This window comes from Pestalotiopsis fici (assembly GCF_000516985.1).
Source record: "Pestalotiopsis fici W106-1 unplaced genomic scaffold PFICI_Scf_3, whole genome shotgun sequence".
Taxonomy (NCBI): Eukaryota; Fungi; Ascomycota; class Sordariomycetes; order Amphisphaeriales; family Sporocadaceae; genus Pestalotiopsis; species Pestalotiopsis fici.
Window position 1 is genome coordinate 5,193,919 of NW_006917093.1, and position 18,795 is coordinate 5,212,713.

At 46.0% G+C, this 18,795-nt stretch overlaps 5 protein-coding genes across 5 annotated transcripts; 1 reads left to right on the top strand and 4 right to left on the bottom strand.

The window, feature by feature from the left end:
• Nucleotides 1-782: 782 nt before the first annotated feature.
• On the bottom strand, nucleotides 783-2,497 carry PFICI_05688 (Mannan polymerase II complex ANP1 subunit; the record flags this gene model as incomplete). Its single annotated transcript, XM_007834269.1, has 5 exons — nucleotides 783-1,037; nucleotides 1,093-1,188; nucleotides 1,241-1,560; nucleotides 1,617-2,299; nucleotides 2,385-2,497. The coding sequence occupies 5 exons, from the start codon at nucleotides 2,495-2,497 to the stop codon at nucleotides 783-785; spliced, it is 1,467 nt and encodes a 488-aa protein (XP_007832460.1).
• A 1,453-nt stretch (nucleotides 2,498-3,950) lies between these two features.
• Nucleotides 3,951-5,905, bottom strand: PFICI_05689 (uncharacterized protein; the record flags this gene model as incomplete). The annotated part of the gene is made up of 6 exons (XM_007834270.1): nucleotides 3,951-4,318; nucleotides 4,397-5,100; nucleotides 5,152-5,191; nucleotides 5,253-5,381; nucleotides 5,429-5,724; nucleotides 5,781-5,905. The coding sequence occupies 6 exons, from the start codon at nucleotides 5,903-5,905 to the stop codon at nucleotides 3,951-3,953; spliced, it is 1,662 nt and encodes a 553-aa protein (XP_007832461.1).
• A 6,090-nt stretch (nucleotides 5,906-11,995) lies between these two features.
• Nucleotides 11,996-12,518, top strand: PFICI_05690 (uncharacterized protein; the record flags this gene model as incomplete). The annotated part of the gene is made up of 2 exons (XM_007834271.1): nucleotides 11,996-12,054; nucleotides 12,113-12,518. 2 exons carry the CDS (start codon nucleotides 11,996-11,998, stop codon nucleotides 12,516-12,518), a joined length of 465 nt encoding a protein of 154 aa, XP_007832462.1.
• Nucleotides 12,519-13,062: 544 nt separating this feature from the next.
• On the bottom strand, nucleotides 13,063-13,819 carry PFICI_05691 (uncharacterized protein; the record flags this gene model as incomplete). Its single annotated transcript, XM_007834272.1, has 2 exons — nucleotides 13,063-13,145; nucleotides 13,234-13,819. The coding sequence occupies 2 exons, from the start codon at nucleotides 13,817-13,819 to the stop codon at nucleotides 13,063-13,065; spliced, it is 669 nt and encodes a 222-aa protein (XP_007832463.1).
• A 347-nt stretch (nucleotides 13,820-14,166) lies between these two features.
• Nucleotides 14,167-15,791, bottom strand: PFICI_05692 (uncharacterized protein; the record flags this gene model as incomplete). Its single annotated transcript, XM_007834273.1, has 4 exons — nucleotides 14,167-14,205; nucleotides 14,262-14,594; nucleotides 14,666-15,517; nucleotides 15,741-15,791. 4 exons carry the CDS (start codon nucleotides 15,789-15,791, stop codon nucleotides 14,167-14,169), a joined length of 1,275 nt encoding a protein of 424 aa, XP_007832464.1.
• Nucleotides 15,792-18,795: the final 3,004 nt, after the last annotated feature.

Consider the following 18,795-nt stretch of genomic DNA (forward strand, 5'->3'; position numbering starts at 1 on the left):
CCGAAGATGCCACATTGACTTCACAGCATACTAGGTGGTATGTAGGTTGCAACTCTGGAGCCTGGATGTTAGATAACGTCCACTATTTCCTATTACTGAAGCTCCAGCACCTAATAATGGGGCTTATTCCCCTTTTAACAGGTGCCAACATATTGTGTGAACACATCAGCATTGGATTTTTAGACATCTCTCTGACTGTGTTCCTTGCTTTTTGTTCTGTTGACAGATCATCTCTCACCTCGATAAATGTGAAGTTTTTATTACCATGGAAATGAGTCGTTTCCAGGTTGTCCCTGAATAATAGTATACTGCATGATGCAACAACTTCGAATTTGGAGATTGTCATAATTTATCGCGTCTCAATGTCTTTCTTTTGATCTAACGGTCAATTGAGTTTTCCCTGTTCCCTGACTCATCTTGCAATGGATACCTTTGAAAGCTGTATATGAATGTTCCATTAATCAAGACGTAACATGCACTTCCTTTAACGCCTGGCGTACCGCTCTATACAAACCAAGGGAATGTCCTTTTGCCCGCAAATATTCCATGGCTCACGGTTCATGCTTCTTTGGCACCAACAAGGCTTCCCTTCGTCTTTGCCTTCTGAGGATAGTGTTGTACATTCGGGAAATCCGACCGTCTTGCAACCAAACCATGCCCTTCAGGTCCGGCCATTGTACGGATGGAATGACATTGACGTTGAATAACACGACCCTTCGTGCTGGGTGGTGCTGACGTGCGTCAAGTAGTAGTAGTAGTCGGTAATGATGCAATTACCGCCATCATGACTCTGCTCCCTTTGGCTTTGTCTTGCCCTCTTTTCCATTGGTGGTGTCTTTGCCGCCATCGTTTTCGGATGATTTCGCCGAGTCCTGAGAGCCCACTACTTTCTCATTTGCTTCTTCATCGAGAGCCATCTGGGCCTTGTCTTTTTCCCATTGGTCGGTACTATCGCTGAAGCTCTCTTTGGCTTTCCTCTCACGTTCTTCCTTTTCCTTCTCTTCTTTCTCCTTTTGTCGTTTCTCCTCTTCCATCTCCTGTAGGCCTAAATTAGCTTCAATATCATTGGGACATGCTATGATTTCGACTAACCTCCATGTGCTTGATATCGTCCACGCTGGGTTCGTACAAGTGCCAAATGGTATAATGCGGCAGTCCAACAACTGAGTATTGCATTCGCTTGGCCATCTGTGGTCACGTTAGTAAGTGAGCCAAAATCAGGTTGTAGTCAAAACCATACCTTTCCGAAACCTTCTGTTTCGGCATGCTTCTCAAAGCTGAAGGCAGGGAAATGGACACCAGATCGGAACACACGAGCCTTGGCCAGAATGCTCACACCACCAACACCATCAATGTCCATTTCCATATCGGGGTCGCCGTACGGGTCTCTGAGGTAAGCCAAGTGAGGTCGCCATGTAGCATACTCGGCATAACCTTCCACGATGACAGCATCTTCGTCCAAGGTATCGGCCAGAGCAAGTGCTGTTTCTGATTCCTGCCACGAGTTGAGATCGTAAGGTTGTTCTCCGCCCAGCCAGTCAGGTAAAGGACGCCAAACATCTTTCAGAAAATATTAGTACCATTCTGCCCCACGAAAACGCACCACGGTTGCTTACTTGGAACAATGACATCCTTGTTGTGGCGCATGAGATCCTCGAGAATAGTAAAAGGTGCGGTCTCGACATCGACGTCGCGCCAGTATACCCATGAATGGTATGGACGGAGGGCGGCGCTTAGAAGCCAGTTACGGGCCTGAGCCATCAACTTTCTTCTACTGGCCTGCGCGGCAAAGCCGTGGCGACTCTCGACATCCTGGTTAACCTTTTGTCCGAAATCCTTTTCAATGATCTGAATCTCGCCGTAAGGCATTTTCTCGTCGTCATCACCCTGCAGATCCTCCAACTTCTCGACAAGCACTTCCAGGGTTCGGTCTTTCGAGTCCGAAACGAGAAAGGCAAGATCGATGAGATGATGAGGGTAGGTGAAGTTACGCAAGTGGGAGAACATCATGTTCAAATGGCTTTCGGCATCTCTGAGTGGTACGCAGAGCAGAATGCGCTCCTCTCTCTCCCAGCCGCGAGCGGTTCCTTGCACGTTAGACAAGTCGTAGTATCGCACTGTATCGAGCAGAATATCTTCGCTACTGCTGATGAGTCCCAACGAGAAGATGGAAATGAAGGTGCCGCTGCCAGGCCACACGAACAAGCCAAACAGGATCGCAACGGAAGCTATTATGCCGAGTCGTACCAATAGTTTCCTTCTCCGACGGGTCGCAGGCGTTGAAGCTCGAGGTTGGAATCTAATGGACAGCCAAGAAGCGTCAGTTCGACCTTTAACACAAACAGATACCACTCTCAGAGCCACATGTGCAAAGGAGGACTCACCTATGTGGAGACATGTCAAAGGTGTTGCCGCGAGGGTAGCCATTGGCATAGGCCCCGGAGTGATGCCGGGGCGTCACTTTGGACGCCCCGGATGATGCATATGAGGGCAACATTTGGCGGGCGCAAGCCCGTGGCCGTCAATTTACTGCTGGTGAATATGACTGAATGAATTGATCTGACCGGACGGCGAGGGATTCTTTTGTACGTGGGCGAGTTAAGGAGTAGTAGCAGTCGCCTGTGATCGATCGCGGGTGACCGGGGGGTTGCTGGAGAAGAGAACACGGCGGCCGGTAGAGGGTTACGGTGTCATTGACAACGTCAGTGTCAGGTGCAGCACATGTAGAGGGAAGCGAAAGCTGCACAGAGGCAGCGAGACGGATTGGCGGGACAGCTATGCTCGATACAAGGGCGGCGTCGCACAGGAGGAGTGGAAAATAAAAGGTGTCGCTTTCAGATGATCCTCTATCGTTAATTTGGTGAGAAGGGAGAGCGCCAAGCTAGAGTGTTACTTAAGCTGACCCTCTAAGCCAGGGTGGTGCTTATTTAGTTAGCGTGCGCAAAGCAGAGCTGCGACCCCTGGGGAGTGGAGCGCAAGCAACTGGCAACTGAAATCAGCAAACTGGTAGACTGGAATGCCGATTACGTAGCAGGGAGTGTAATCTGTAGCGTATCCTGGCTCGTTGGACGATCTATGTAAATGGAATACTGTCTGGCCAATTTGAGATCTGCGAGAAAAAGATGCGACTTGACTTGTGGCTTGGAGGAAACCAAGAGGCTTCTCGCTAATGTCCTACCTTGGTAGGTAGGTAGGTACCTACGGAAACTCGTATGCGACATACGGAAAACAATTTTGCCCCGTCGTCAATACGACCGACCCGACTCTGTTCACGGACCCGGGGTTAATCCTATATTAAAGTTTGCACATCCACTTGGTGACATGTCTCAGAAGGGCATTTATTATTGGGTTTTCGGCGAAGTAGTGGCGCTTTGCTAAATAGGTAGGTTAGGTGGGTGGGCAGCTAAGGTAGGTCGTTATCTTTCTTTCTTCCCGTAGGTAGGTATTTAGTGAGGCTGGAATTCCTACTTGGCTGTCAGTCGGCTTAAACGCCTGAACATAAGGTACTGAGTGAAAGGTGAGCATCGATTTATCAATGATGTGCTTTGCTACCTGTAGCCCTTTTATTAGATTGGCGAAGATCCATCCGTTCAAGGTCCCCGTTCGAGGTCAACAGGGGTGTTTGCAACGTCTACTGTGTGACTTTTCAACCCGTTGTGCAACTCGCACTCACTAAATCGTGAATGTACTCACTCAGCGGGTTCTTCTTGTAATACAGCAATGAACCGCGAGACGTCAATTATAGTCTTTATTTTGTTTATCCCATCGGATCGAAGCAAGTTTAGACGAGCCCGCTCGGCAGGCGGTCGACATGTTTCCAAAAAGAACAAACTCCTCAAACTCCATGCAATGCAGCCATGGTCAAAGTCTATCTGATAGCGATTCTACTTTGCAGTCGTCGTCAGCCTCACCGTCTCACCGTCTCCTCCAAATTTTCAAAAAAGCGCGTCTCACTTTCTGCCACTACTAGCTCTTCTCCTCTCAGCTTCTTCTTTGCGGCGATGCTCTCCGCGCTCTTGCACACTTGGTCGATCTCGGGGGTTTGACCATGCTCCAAAGGCTAGAACGATTGCCGCACAGGCGATGATGGCACCAATGCGCATATCTTTGCTGAATGCGTCTGAGTAGGCATGCCTGACAGCAGTAAGTTGTGCATTTGTCAAAGTACTGGCGGCATTCTCTAGAGAATTGAGCAGTTTAGAGTCTACCACGCCGGCAAGCTGTGCTCTGAGGGTAACCCCCAGGACGGCCGAGGATGCTGCAACACCGAGGGCGCCGCCCAGCACCCGGGTCTGGGCGAGAATACCTTGAGCAGGTGCTATTACTTGGGTCAAAAACCGTTATAGGCAGAGGGGGGGTTGGAGAGCTGCGTATATATCGCGCCGTGGCCACTTACAAAGATCTCGGATAGAGGCTTGTAAGCTTCCGGACATTGTGGTCACGGCAGCGGACAGGCCAAAACCAAGGCCAACAAGCACCAAACATCCCAGAGCCTTTGCTTCGGGTTCCACAAAGTCTGATATTGTAGACTCGAGCCCGCAGCCCAAAGCAACTAGACTGCTTGCCGCAATCATGCTTTCGCAGATTCTGTCCTTGGTCTTATTAATGATTCCACATAAAACGGATCCTGTTGCACTGGCCGCGAGTAACGGCAGCAACATTATACCGGCTAGCAGAGAGCTCTTTCCGTTGACAACTTGCAAGCGAAGCGGGAATGCGTAGAGAAGCATGACAAAGCAGAAGCCAAGCAGCGTGGTGTTTGCAATCGCTGCAGCGAACATGCGATTACGCAAAAGACGCACAGGAAGTGCAGCTGCTAGGTTGTCTCCCCAATGATGTTCGACAAAGAATTCCCACGCCACGAGAGCAACCCAGCAAATGATGCCCATCAGTAGTGGCGCCAAAAACACTGCTGTATCGAACAATGCTTCGCTGCTGGCATTTTGGAAGGGAAAGACGACCAGCACGGCAGCAGCAATGAGCAATCCAGATCCAAGGTAGTCCAGCTCACTCCAGGTCCTTCGCTCAATATCAGGCAGATACTCGGGTTTTGGCCATGTGAAACAAAAAAGGACCATGGAAATGGCACCAAGTGGTCCACTGGGAATATCGTGAGTACAATCCACGAGTTGCCGCCGAGTTCAGACCTACTTTATCCAGAACACCCATCGCCAACTCGCATAGTGAGTTACTATAGGACCAGTATTTAGCTTATTTGTTTGGGACAGAAATTGGCACTGGAGGTTGCTTACAGATACCGCCCAAGACGGGGCCAAGGACGCCGCCAATAGCAATTACGGCGCCAACAATACTTCCAAGGAATGGCTTGGTCTTTTGCGGAGCCGCTTCAATAAGGATAACCATGGTCAAGGAGTATAATCCTACGTCGTTGAGCTTTTCTCACTGCCGGCACAGACAGGGTACTCACCAGAACCGCCAATTCCTTGAAGAGCTCGGCAAGCAATAAGCTGCGTCATGTTTTGAGCGAATCCGCAAGCCAAGGAGAAGGCAAAGAAAATCAAATATGCTCCAGCAAAGGCATTGCGGCGACCAATTATATCTGACAGTCGCGAGACGAAGACGGCAAAGCTGAGGTAGCAGAGTGTATAGGAGAGCGCGACCCAATTGACATTTTCCATTTCCTGGAAATCCGTACCAATGTTCAGCAAGCTGGCAGCAACAATGGAACTGTCCATAAACGACAATAGTAATCCGAGGCAGACGCTACGATGCTCAGTCAGATGGTATCCTGACCGTCAAGTGCAGGTGAGATTGTATACCTCAAAGCAAGAAGCCAGAATCGCGAAGCCGGTAGCTCGGGTCTCGCCTTCAGACTGGAACCTGGAGAGTCATGATCGCTATTTGTTGGTTCCTGTTTCGCTTCTTCCACGTCAGGCATGGCCATGATGATCCACAAAGTACAGCTTTGGTGTATCGCTCAGAGCATCTGAGAGACTTGGTGAGGTCAGTTTGTCGCAGAAAGTAGTGGGATTTCGAGGTGATAAGTCGCGATTTTTAGCAACGGCCAGGTTTATGGCGGGTTCCCAGGCGAAATCTAGGTGATGGGGATTTTATAAAGGATATGCGTGCAGAGGTTCAAGCCATGCTTGTCCAGGGTCCAGCACTAGATGGACATGGCAGCCAACAGGAAAACGACAGGAATTGATCCCAAAGGGTTCAAAAGAGCAAGATGATGGCAAATTCATCCACACGGTGGGTTGTCGACGGTCAAGAGAACCGCACACCACCGGCGGTCGGATCAGACGAGGAGGAGCTTATTGGTTCTTCCTTCCTCCGACGATGCCAACGACGAATCCGGGGCGACTTGGATGAGCACGGATCGTAAGTGCTATGGTCAGCATCCCAGTTTTCCCTCTCTTCGCACTCGCTTTATGGGATGGGTTCGGCGTTGGAGCGCCTATCATAGACGCGCTCGCACTCGCTTTACATACTATTCCCAGTCACTCGGATCGACCCCACACATTTTCGCCAGATTGGCATTGGGGGCACGTCGCCATTGTCTTAAACGGCCGTAAAAACGCATTCAAATTTCCAGCTAGCAAACTAACCATTGATTATTCCTGGTATATGAAACAGCAAAGATCCGGCCGCCGTTGTGGGCTTGCAGCTTTGACCTGCCGCTGTTGAGTCGAGTCATGTCATGTCATGGAAATGTCATGCGTCCGCCAACTCACACATGGCTTGGGCTGGCTGGGTTGGCTGCTAAAAGGCTTTCTCAATAGACCCGCCATCCCTGCTGTCCGCTGAAATCCATATCGAGTATAGCAGCCTGCCCTAAAAGGGATGGATATTCGAACCATGATCGGCGCTGTGATTCAATCAGCTATCCCTTTGAACACCGGAAGTGATACTTTTTTGCCCCATATAATTTCAACCAGTCGGCGTATGAGTTCGACCACCGATCCACGCTATTTTATATATGGTTTAGGTCGTGCATATATAGGCATTATTTATTAACGCGTAGCTTAAAAATTAATTTAATAGCAGACTAAAAATAGTTAATTTAGTATAATTATATAATAAAATAGTGTTTTATAGCCGATCCGTATTAAATTAAACCGGGGAATTAGCCTATTAAGACCTAGTGACAATATTAAACCTATTAATATATAATTTTTTAGTTTATAGCAGGCAAAAGCTTATTTAGTCTAATGCTAGGCGTCTTAATAGTCCTTTTTGCATAATAAGACTCCATTACACTCTAAGCAAGCCACCTTTAAATGGCTAATAAAGCTAATTCGGCGTAGTTTATTAAATGCACGAAACTAATAATAATTATTATATACTTTGCACTTTTACCGATCCGTAAATTTTATCTAATAATATTATTAAAATGGTTTGCCGTTAAAAAACTTTTACGTAATATAACTAATAAATAATTGCCTTTTTATTATTTATAGCTAAATAATTTTAATACCGTATTTTTTAATTAGCCTAATAGCTAATTATTTATATAAGCGTAGCTAATTGCGCCTAGCGTTATATTTAATTTTTCCTATAAATATAATTATATAATTTTGCTAGCGCTAAATAATATATATATTTACGAAAACCATATTTATTTATACCTAAATTAGCAATAAATTAATAATTAGGAATATAGGTTATATTTAATAGAAAATTAAAGCAAAATGCTTATTAGCTATTACGGCAAAATCGCCTTATTTTTAAATTCGCGTTAATTCGCATTTAATCGCTAAAATTAACGGCGCCCATTTTTTTATTATAAGCGTTTTAAAAAGCTTAGATCGGAAGGTTTTTAATTAGGTTAAAATCCTATTTTTTAGCTTTTTTAATAGCGCTAAAATATTATAATAAAGGCTAATTTTAAACGCTTATAATAAAATTTATAAAAGGCTAACGTATTATTTTTGCTTTTAAAAATATGCTGGATAGCAGCTTTCGCGTTATAATTAGTGCTTTTTTATAGCTAATAAAAGCTATAAATAATATTATTACGTTAATATTATTAAAAAAAAGGAATTAACTAATTTTGCCATTTATTATAGGCTTATAATAAACGTTGCCTTATAATAATAAAGTATCCTTTTTTAATATAATAAATTTTTTCGGTAAATTAAAAGTTATTCGTATAATCTTTATAATAGCTATACCCTAATTACGAAAATATTTAAATAAATTAATAATTAAAAAAAGGTTATTTATAAATACGTAATAATAAAGCCTAATTAATAAGACTTTTAATATAATAGCTTTAAGTAGTTTAATTATAATTATTTATATTATAGCTATTTTATTAGGCTAATTAACTAATATAGCTATATTAATAAACATTTTACCCTTATAATACCAGATTTAGTTAAAAAAATAACCGCTTTACGCTATAACTTACGCTTTAAAGCCTTATTTAATAGGTTTATATTTTATTTTAATAATACCTTTTATACGCCTTTTAAATTTAATTATCGCTTTATTAATAATAATTAAAAAATTAAATTAGCGCTAGACCTTTTTAACGGCATCGCGAAAATAATTATTTTAATATTGGATTTTTTTAAAAACGCTATGTTATTTGCGTTTTGGATTAAAAATAACAAAATTGCGAAATAACAGCTTAAATTTAGCACGGCAAATATACCGGCGAATTAAATTATATTATAGCAGATCTAGGGCTATACGCTAATAGTTAGATCTCTTTTTTTCTAAATATACACTTATATAAATAAAAATGCTAAATAATAAGTAAATTTTATTAAAATTCGTATTTAGCTTTATACGGTTTAAAAAATAAAAAAAGAATAAATATATAAATTCCGACTAACGCATAATATATTTAATATTAATAAATAATACAAATAATTTAATAAGCTTTAATAAAAGGAAAAATTTAAATAATTTAATAAAATTTATAATTATAAAATTTTCGTAAAGCTGCTTTTTAAATAAGCCAGCTTTAGCTAATAATAAACGCTAAAAAATAATAATTAAATTATAGCCGGCTAAAAGAGGATAATTTTTAAATATAATAATTAATCCGTTATATAATCTAATTTAATATAGCTATTAATTTATAGCTAATTACGGCATAATATTAAGCCCCCGATTTAATACCGGATTAACGAACGGGCCTAAATTTAACGGAATTATAAAAAGATTAAAAAATTTATTTTTATCTTTTATAATAGGTAATTTTATAGCATTTAGCTATAAATCGGATAGCCGCTAATTTTTTTAATTTTAGCTATTTTTAATAGCCTAGGCGTGGATATTATCGGCTTTATTAAAATCGGAATTTAAATTATATTCGTGCTCGGATTTTAATAATAGCAAATTAATTAGCTAAATAGCTATAATAACATAAATAATTAACCTAAAATAATAATAAAATAGCCAGATTAGCATTTATTTTCGTTATTATAATTTCCGTTATTTTTTATAAAATCCTAATATTATATTATAGCGCTAACAATCGAATTTTATCGTATAACTATAAGGCGATATACGGGGAATTATTATATAAAGGCTAAATTAAACTATGCGTTATAATTAACGATTTAATAATTATTAAAGATAAAGTCTACTTACGCGTAAAAACGCGTAAAAAGTACTCCTTAGTATAGCTAAGAATAAATAATACGTGGTCTGCAGCTATAGCCCGGGGTATCGTAGCCAATAATCCGGTGTGGTTGTATATGGGGCAAAAAAGTATCACTTCCGGTGTTCAAAGGGATACTAATGGATTTTGCTAAAAAGCCATGGATGCGCAAAAGCAGGAAACAACTTTGTGCTAGACAAACAGTCATGCCATTTGCCTTGATCAATTGCCCTTGAGCACATCGGCCCTCAAAGCAAGACGGGAAGCTGATGGTCCGGGCCGCAATGCCCTTGCAATACAATACAAGACCCGACAGGTGTGTTCTGAGACAAGGCACTCGACAACCTTGACCAAGGTTCAACGGCATACCTTAATACTGCTGGCCCAGTCCCTGCGACGACAACCCTTTTTATCTGGCTTCCCATCATTTATCTCATGATGGTTCCCATAATCAATTGCAACTTTTACTTTACAGACGAGGACGATGCGTACTCGCTGCATACGCCAAGCCGCCAATAAGTGGTTCTCACTTCAGCTGAGCTGCGTGGCCCCAAAAGAAGACACAGCGGTGGCTGTTCTAGGAACGGAAGTTCCACCTCGGCAATGAATAGATTTCAGGTGTCAACAATCCCTCTTTTATTTTATTTTTCCCTTTCCGCTCCTTGATTTCTCCTGGTGAGTTTCCAATAGTTATGAAATCTATATGCTTTGACCAGTTGTATACTGCTTCTTGGGATATCTTGAGTATCCACCCAAATTGTTTTTACAAATAGCAACAAGTTACGCGTAGTTAATCACTGACGCGTCGCACAGAGATCAGTCCACTCGAAATGCCAATCTGCCAGTGATGTAGAACAGCTGCAATTCATATTGCCCGTTCATGTCAATGGCATCCACCACGGAGATCTTGACCGGGGAAAACCATCTTGCAGATATGCATGGGCGGCCTCCCCGATTGTGTTGTATAAAACAACTGTGCCCAGGACGACCACGGCAGATTTGCTCGAGAATAGCATCCACCAGCACCATCGTTATGGTGGGTTAAAAAAAAAACCGCCTTGGTCATAGGCTACTTGGTGGCTTGCAGCTGCATCCAGGGGTGTGGCATGCTGCTGGCCAATGGCTGCAGTTTCGTGCGAAGAATTTTTTTTTCTTCTAGAACACACACATGTGTGTGCCAGTGCACTAAAATTCGAGTTGTAACGGCCTTTCTCAGTCGGCACTCGGTGATCGTGGAAGAGAAACACCATTCATCGGTCTTGAGCGCCTTGATCACGACTTTTCTCGGTGGCAGACAGAGCACAACGGGAAAAGATCTCGTAAAGAGGAGCGAATCGCACCTTTGTACACTCAGAAATACATAAACACGGGAGAAAAATACCGACTGCTTCTCCGTGTGTCCCCGGGGGAGGGGTGCCCATCACGCACTCTGACGCGGTTCTCTCCAAGGGTCGGTTGACTGCCAGCCTGCTTCTGAGAGCCTGCTTTGTCGAATGTTCCATGCAGATGTTCCATGCAGCTTCTTCTGCAGGCGAGAGCTGGGGTCTCATCAATGGTACGGCTGAGGCCATAATATCATCGTCTTTCAACGCCAGCTCTCCGGTATGGCATGACGAATTTGGAACGTGTTGAAGCTTTCGGGAGCGGTCAGATGCTGTTAGCGTTTCTTGAAATACGATCCTTCACCTTGCTTTACAGCCAAGATAGGGAAAAATGCTGACGCAATGTCCTATCAAGATCTGCAGATCTAACCTCCCTGTTCCCATGTGCTGACCGCCCGACAGACATTACACACGCGAACCTCCAAAATCCCCAGGCACAGCACTACACCGAGGCGCGCCGAAAGAGATTACTAGGTGGGAATGCAGACGCAAGAACGCAATAGCGTGTTTCGTGGGAGCGGAACAAGCCTGCAGAACTCGCAATCATGATGCCAATGACGCAGCCTTACCACTGCCAGAAAGATAGCTCTCCTCGCGCACATATATTGTGGTTGGTCGCTCTAGTTGTCTATGGTGAAATGGCCTCTTTGGCACAACACTCCTTTCCCTTTCTACGCAGACGTCTCCCACGGCACTCCTTTGGAGTTGTGCGTATCCTTCATTTCTATTGAGTTGTTACAGTACTTGACGTACCACCTCTACACCATTAGTTGTCTAGCAAGCTCTAGACGACGCTCAGGTATTCTCCATACACAGCTTGGAGTTATTCTAATCGAGACACAAACGAAGCCCTTCCTTCAGCGAAGCTGTCTGAATCCGTCAGACTTGAACCAGTATTGAATGAAACTTGTGCTAGTCACAACATTCATACACCCATCTCTATCGTCACAGCACGTACCGTCTGACTGTCCATCTATTCGTCCAACTCGATCACACACAAACACCTTCAGCCTCTGCGAGGTCACGACTAATCAACATGAGTTCTCTGCACTCCTCCCCAAATGACTGGTCCATGGCCGGGAGCTATCAATCCGAGTCAGTGCTTTCCTTTGGCCCTTTCTGCTTTGGTCATGGCATTCTGACAAGTCAATAGGTACCAATCTTTCAACCTCGGGTCTGCCTCAGGATCAGAGGAAAGTTCATACCTTCAGATTTCTTCAAACCAACCCGACTCCGATCAGTCGTCTGAAGTTACTGGCCGTCGCCCTCCTCCTACCACCACAGGTGGTGGTAGTGATGACATTCATTGCACTCATAGCTTGGGTGTAGAGCACTGCCTCTTACACTCTCACAGCGATCAGGACTTTGACAGTTCCTCTTCGGTTCAAAGGGAGGATACTTCTGCGAGTGATCACACCCAGGAACCAGACAACTCAGAGTCGCCCTTGGCCCAGGGGACTCCCGAGTACCACTACGCTGCGTCGCAGGCGATGGAGAGATACCTTGATGATGACTCGAGGCATGAGAGAATTGCTCTCGGATACAGCAGTGTTGTATGAATACGGGCGGGGCTGGGAACGGCGCCTTTGCTGGTCAAAAAGCCGCACTCATCGGGTTTTTAGCAGAGTTACAAAATCATTCGCAAGTGCTGGGCACTGGAATTATTCATAATTTGTACAATAGTTTTTCCAAGGGTAATCATGTACAAGGATAGTCATGTAGAGGGCTGGCTGGGCACGGATTTCAAAAGGCATAATATTGTTTAGCAGATAAGGGTCATCACCCGACTTCGGGCGGCGCTGCAGTAGGCCTTGTTCGAGGTTGCAAGCACTGTGCCATCTTGGGTGGTTTTTGACCGATGAGTTTGGGAAGGACAATTGGTGCTGTAGTGTTTACATCTCGAAATTGCAATTTTACAACACTTTTATACGCTTTTGTTTCTAAAAGTTCTTGCATAAATTTCTTTCGTTTTCAAAACATTATTTCATTTTTTTACGTTTCTGAGCAGATTATGTTCAATTACATTTAATTACATCTAGCCTATATACTCTTGCCGTTACTCTCTCCTCCCCAGCCCCCGTCTTGAAGCAGAAGAGGTCCATGTTATAGCCCCATGAACCTCTTCTGCTTCTCGATGGGCCCCACTAACAGCCGTCCGCTGATGGGGTGGTGGACTTGAACTTCATCTGGTGAGGGAATGTGTGTTAGCTTTTTCTATGATTTCTTCTAGTATTTTCTTTCTATCTGTCTCTTGTAATAAACTCGAGCACTTACACAAGTCAACCAGACTGGCCCCAGCCAACCCTTCCTTGGCCACGACCCAGGGGGACATGGCGGCAATCACGTCGGCCTCGCCGGCCTGGCCGTCCTTGAGGACCTCGTAAAAGTTGGCATTGAGCGCCATGAACTCGTCCGAGGCGTGGCCCTCGGCGCCCTCGGGCTCGCGCGCGAGCTGGATCAGCACGTAGGCCGTGTCCTTGTGGCGGCCGTAGACGACGTCGGCCACGCCGTCCTCGCCGTACATTTTGCGCGCCACGGCCAGGATGTTGGGCCGCAGCAGCCGGAACAGCGTCACGCTGCCCTTGTTGGCTTGCCGCCGGTAGCCGTTCCAGATGCGGTCCATGAGGGCGTGGGCATAGAGGCTTCGGGAGGTGGGTCTCTTGTTCTGGTGTGGCTCTGCGCTGTTGTTGATGTTGGAGGATGCTTTGGGACTCGGATATCGAATGGACTTTGATGATGCCTGGTGATGATCGGGCTGGATGGGCGATTGCTGTGTACTGTCTACCAGGAGCAGTCGTTTCAGTCTCGGGTCGTTGAACGATCGGCTCGATTTGCCCGTGAGCTTTGGAGGCCTGTACATCGTTGCTCGTTGTTCTATCGAGTGTATCCCTTTCGAGTGTCTTTGTTGGTCTATTTCCGTCGTTTCTGTGCACAAAGAAAAACACGCGGGTGAGACTTGACTGGCGTCTTGAATTCGGCAGTGCTCTCTTGACTGGGAGCTTTCAAAGAAAATTGGAATGATGCGTGTGATTTCGTTCTCCGTATCGTGAAAGAGGCAGAATTACATGGTTCAATACGGCAAGCTGGTTATGCGGGCTTGTTGAAGCGAACAAACACATAAAACAAGCACACAGAGCAAAGACTAGGGAGAAAATTGTTTGCTGTTCACATTATTCTTCTAGCTACAGAATAAAAGTAAACAAACGTCTAAAGCTTCGGTCCTTTGTTGACCATGTATTTGCGAGCCTGCGAGTCACATTAGTATGTATCGTCCGGGCGATTGGTAGCTGCGCGCATCTTACCTCGTTTATAGCATCATAGTCCTGGGCCCACTTCAAAAAGGCAGAACTGTTCATATCGGCATTCATGTCTGGCTGCGTATTCTTTAGTGATATGATCTGCCACTTGTCGGCGTGTTTTGTGCCCGTAGGTGGCTGGCTTATAAAGGCCTCGCTGTTGGCTTTTGCCCACTGCTTGATCCTTTCGACCCGCGGCCGCCTGATGCTTTCCCAGTCCGAGGTGATGTTGGCCAAGTTGGCTGTCGCGTTCTCATCCTGTGAAATGAGGTATTCCAGCACCCCTATGTCTTCGACAATCTGAGAGAATCCATGAGCAGCATTCGGCATCATCGCATGCTACAATAATTATAGTCAGTAAACACACAGAGATTCATAAGACCGATCCAATTAAAAGAGGAATCACGCACCGCTGAGTCACCCAATAAGACAACTCTACCATTTCGGCTCGTCCAGCGAGGGAGGTTGGGCATCTCGGCCAACCTCCATCTATCGCAACTATGGGTAATCTCGAGGACCTTGCACAACTCGGGACACGACCCGGCAAAGAACTTTCGCACATACTCAATATCACCCTTTTCATCCCAGAGCCCCTTTTGATCAGTCTCCCCCTTGATACCAAAGAGACAGCTCTGGCGGCCAAGCTTGCTGTTATGTCTGCACACGACGAAAGCCTGGTGGCCCATGTAGACATTGATGAAGGCATTTTCCATGAGCGGTTCCAGCTCTGGAATGCCACGCATCTGATCATCATCAAGGACCATGCCGTACAGAGTGACGTCGCTCAGAAGCGGATCCATCGGGACGGAGAGATCGGCCAGGACCTGGCTCCTGGTACGAGACCGGATGCCATCAGCAGCCAGCACAAGATCTGCCGTGGCCTCGGTACCGTTGCGCTGGACCACGACGACTCTTGACCCGTCTTCATCACGGACCTCGGTCACACTTGCGTCAAAGACGAGGCGGGCACCGGCGTCCCGTGCCCGCCGCTCCAGCAGCTCGATCAAGTTCTCGCGGTGCGTGCCCCAGTCTGGGTGATCGGCAATGTCAGCGGCGACCGTCTTGGTGGCCACGGCGCCGGTCTGCAGGCTTCGGAAGCAATTGGCCGGCGTGTCGTCGCTGATGCTCTCGAGGTCCTCCTGCAGGCCCCAGGTGTGCATGATGCGCGATGCGCTGGAGCGAATGTTGAGCCCGCTGCCGGCCCGCGAGACTCGGCCGTGTTGCTCTAGGACCTCGACCTCATGGCCTTTGCGCGCAAAGCACTACAATTATTTCCAATATCTTAGCTAGCAAATTCTCAATATCATGTGGGATATAGGTACTGTCAAAGAGTCTATTGAGATACTCGCGTTTCTACTCTCGTGTCCCCCGCTCCTTGACTGTGCCATCAATCATATGATGGATGATCTAGGTATGCAAATCCCGCCAACGCAGAGTGACTCCAAGTAGTAAAACATGCGGAGGCTATAGAGGTCGGACACTTACAATGGCTGCACTTAGCCCGCCAAGGCCAGCGCCGATGATGATGATCTTCATATTTGCAAGTATGGCGTCGTCTTGAGCAAAACGTCGGCAAATAATGACGCCTCCTCACGAGCATTTCACGTAGCCGACATGATGAAACGTTGTCATTCAATGGAGACTAGTGCTGATGACAGGGTCCTACTCTCGGCGAAAGACCCCCGGAGGAGTGGGTTTACCGAAGCGTTTAGTGGTCAAAGACTTTTGGAGCCGGCCAGTCATTATGTGCGATTGCAAGCAAGCAAGCAAGCAAAGAAACAAAACTTGTCCGAATGTCCATAACGATTCTCCATGTTGGGCTTCACAGTCACAATTGAGCTGGTCCGAAAGAGGAATCAAAGGGGTTACAAAGGAGGAAGGTAGTCAAGAGAAAACAGCAGCCGTCTTGCGGGATATGGAGTCCATCTCCGATGCCGACCCAACCTGCGCCGCGATGCCCTAATGTGGTTTGGCCACCGCCCAAGCCGGGGGTTGAATGACGGCTTCCCAGCTCCCGGGTTGGGTTGCGAGATACGGATAGATCCCGATCTCTCAAATATAACCCCGAGAATACGAGACCTTCTCATATTGATGTTTTTGAATTGGAATCACTCCGGTTGGTCGATATTACAATGGATGCTCAATTCTTGCATACACTCTATACTTGTTAATCTGTTGCGGCGAATAGTCTATACTATATCGCGGTGTGCTAGTTCATCTCATCTTTACTGAGCAGTCATTTCACAAGACCTTGAACATGAGTGATACTCACACTCAATCGTGTCATATTGCAAAATATGGAGCTGTTACACGATGAATGAGAGGACAAAAAACAAAAAAAAAGTCGACTCGTATGATGCAAAACGGCCATGATTCCTTGACCGAACAAGAACCGACAAGTCCTTTAACTCGCTGACAGCAACATGGCCACATCTCCATCAGCGATGCGAACCTTGATGGCGAGTAAAAGAGAAGGTTACAAGCTGTTCAACCGCCACAATTGTAGACGAGCGAGGGTTACACCAACAGCCGCACCGCCAAGGACGTACAAGAAAGAAGGCTTGGGGGATCACGTCAGCTCTGACCAAGCCTCGTGCGCAAAGCGTTTTGGGACTGAAATTTTAGAGCAGGCAACGCGAACCGGCTTCACCATGGTTTTGCTTTCAGCTACAAGTACCGTCACGCAAAGTCAAAGACATGAATATTGAATAGAAGAGAGAAAGAAAAAAGTCAGAGCAGGTATAAGCGACCCAGGGGAGAAAAAAAGTGGCTTGACTAGGAACAGAGCAGCCAGGTCTCGATCATGCACCAGAGCCAACCTATCCTGCCCCTCAATGTTCCGACAGAAAGAAAAAATTAAAAAAAGAACTTTTGCAATCAAATTCGCGTGTCATGACCCCTTTCACATCACATATATTTGGCGTGCTTGTGTTTCCATTCCGGCGGTTTCGTGCAAAGAGGGAACCATATCCCCTCCTTCGCCCATGCGCCAATGAATTATTTTTGGCTTCTGGTGTTGGAAAAGAGGGGAGAGCAAAAGATTTGATCCAAGATTGTTCGTGCTTTTACCGGATGGGGGTTCTCGGTTGGCTAAATGCGCCTCTGTTGAGTCATTGAACAGGACAGAAAATGGAATACTCGAACTATTCTTTCTTTAGGTATGGGGCAAAGAGGAACACTGGGGAATAGAGAACCGGCAGTAGTGAGTGGATATGGGGAGACAGTGTTACCAAACTCTCGCAACCTCCGGTACATTGTCAATGCGATTCGTGACATGACCTGACGATGTCTATTGCCTTGCCCCAAGCCTTTTTTTGGATGACTGCATCTCCACAGGACACAGACCTGCATAGCCAGCGGAATGCCATCCGACGAGCCTGATCGATGATGACGATGATGATGATGTGATTGCGAACGCGGACGCCGCTTGCGTGGAAATGATGAGGAGGGGGTGGATTAAGCTTCACTGTCGGAAAGGGACGTTCAGTCGAAAAGGATCGAGACTGCAAGAAAAGGAAAACCGTCAAACGTGGGTTGGGCTATATTCCACATCATCGATCCGGCTATATGTTGTATCGCTCAGTAACAAGAAGTTGTCTCTGACACACTCACACACATATATACAGAGTTTACATGGAGTCGTAGACATTAGAGGGAAAAGGGAGCGCAGCAAAAGTATATTAAAAAGGAATGTTTTTCGTGCTACAATGACGACGCGGATGCTCGATGCGGCCAGTGGGTGGTGAGTGGCATTTCGGTTCCCACGCGACGGGTCACTGCATTTCACATGGCGGGAAAAGAAAAAAAGAAAAGAAAAGAGGAAGAGTAAAAGGGTATAGGTGTGACAGGCGCTTACCCGAGACCTGGTCTCGGGTGATGGCGGCAGCTGTCAAATTTGCCGTAAAGCTCCGAGAAAAAAGAAAACAACAAGGTAGAGGTAAAGTATGATAAGGGAAAAAGATGGGCGAGACGAATGGTCTCGAACGCGGCTGATGTGCTCTCTCTCTCGGTCGCCGCGTGTGCGTTGGGTGGCACGACAGGAGAAAGGGGAGATGAGAGAAAAAACAAAGAGAGCCAGGAGATAGAATTCGTTCTCGAAACTGTGGATTGGGTGGAATGAGACGGCAATAGCTTCACAGATAGACTAGAAAGCCATGTAGACATTTCTTCTTTTCCCCTGTTTTTTCCAACTCCCTTGGAGCACATGCTAACTGCCTCTAATGGGGGGTTTTCCTCCCCAAAGTCCGCCCGGCTCGCGATTTTGCCCTTCTTCAGCATCTTCGTCGCAATGTCGTCCCCCTTTTGCGCCTGAACTGCTCAAACTCATCGCCGACCAGAGCCGATCACCGCCAAATGGTTTCCCCCCACAAGCGAGCCTATCGTGGAATGCGGTGTGTGTTCTCATGACCAGCCAAAAAAAAAATCGTGGAGCTTTTGCTACTATGTGCATAAGACTGGTCTTTTTTTCCCTACGCTATCAAGGGGGTTAAGTCATGGACAAAGGCTCGTAATCGGTTTCCCCGCGCTGGTCTTCCCCGCA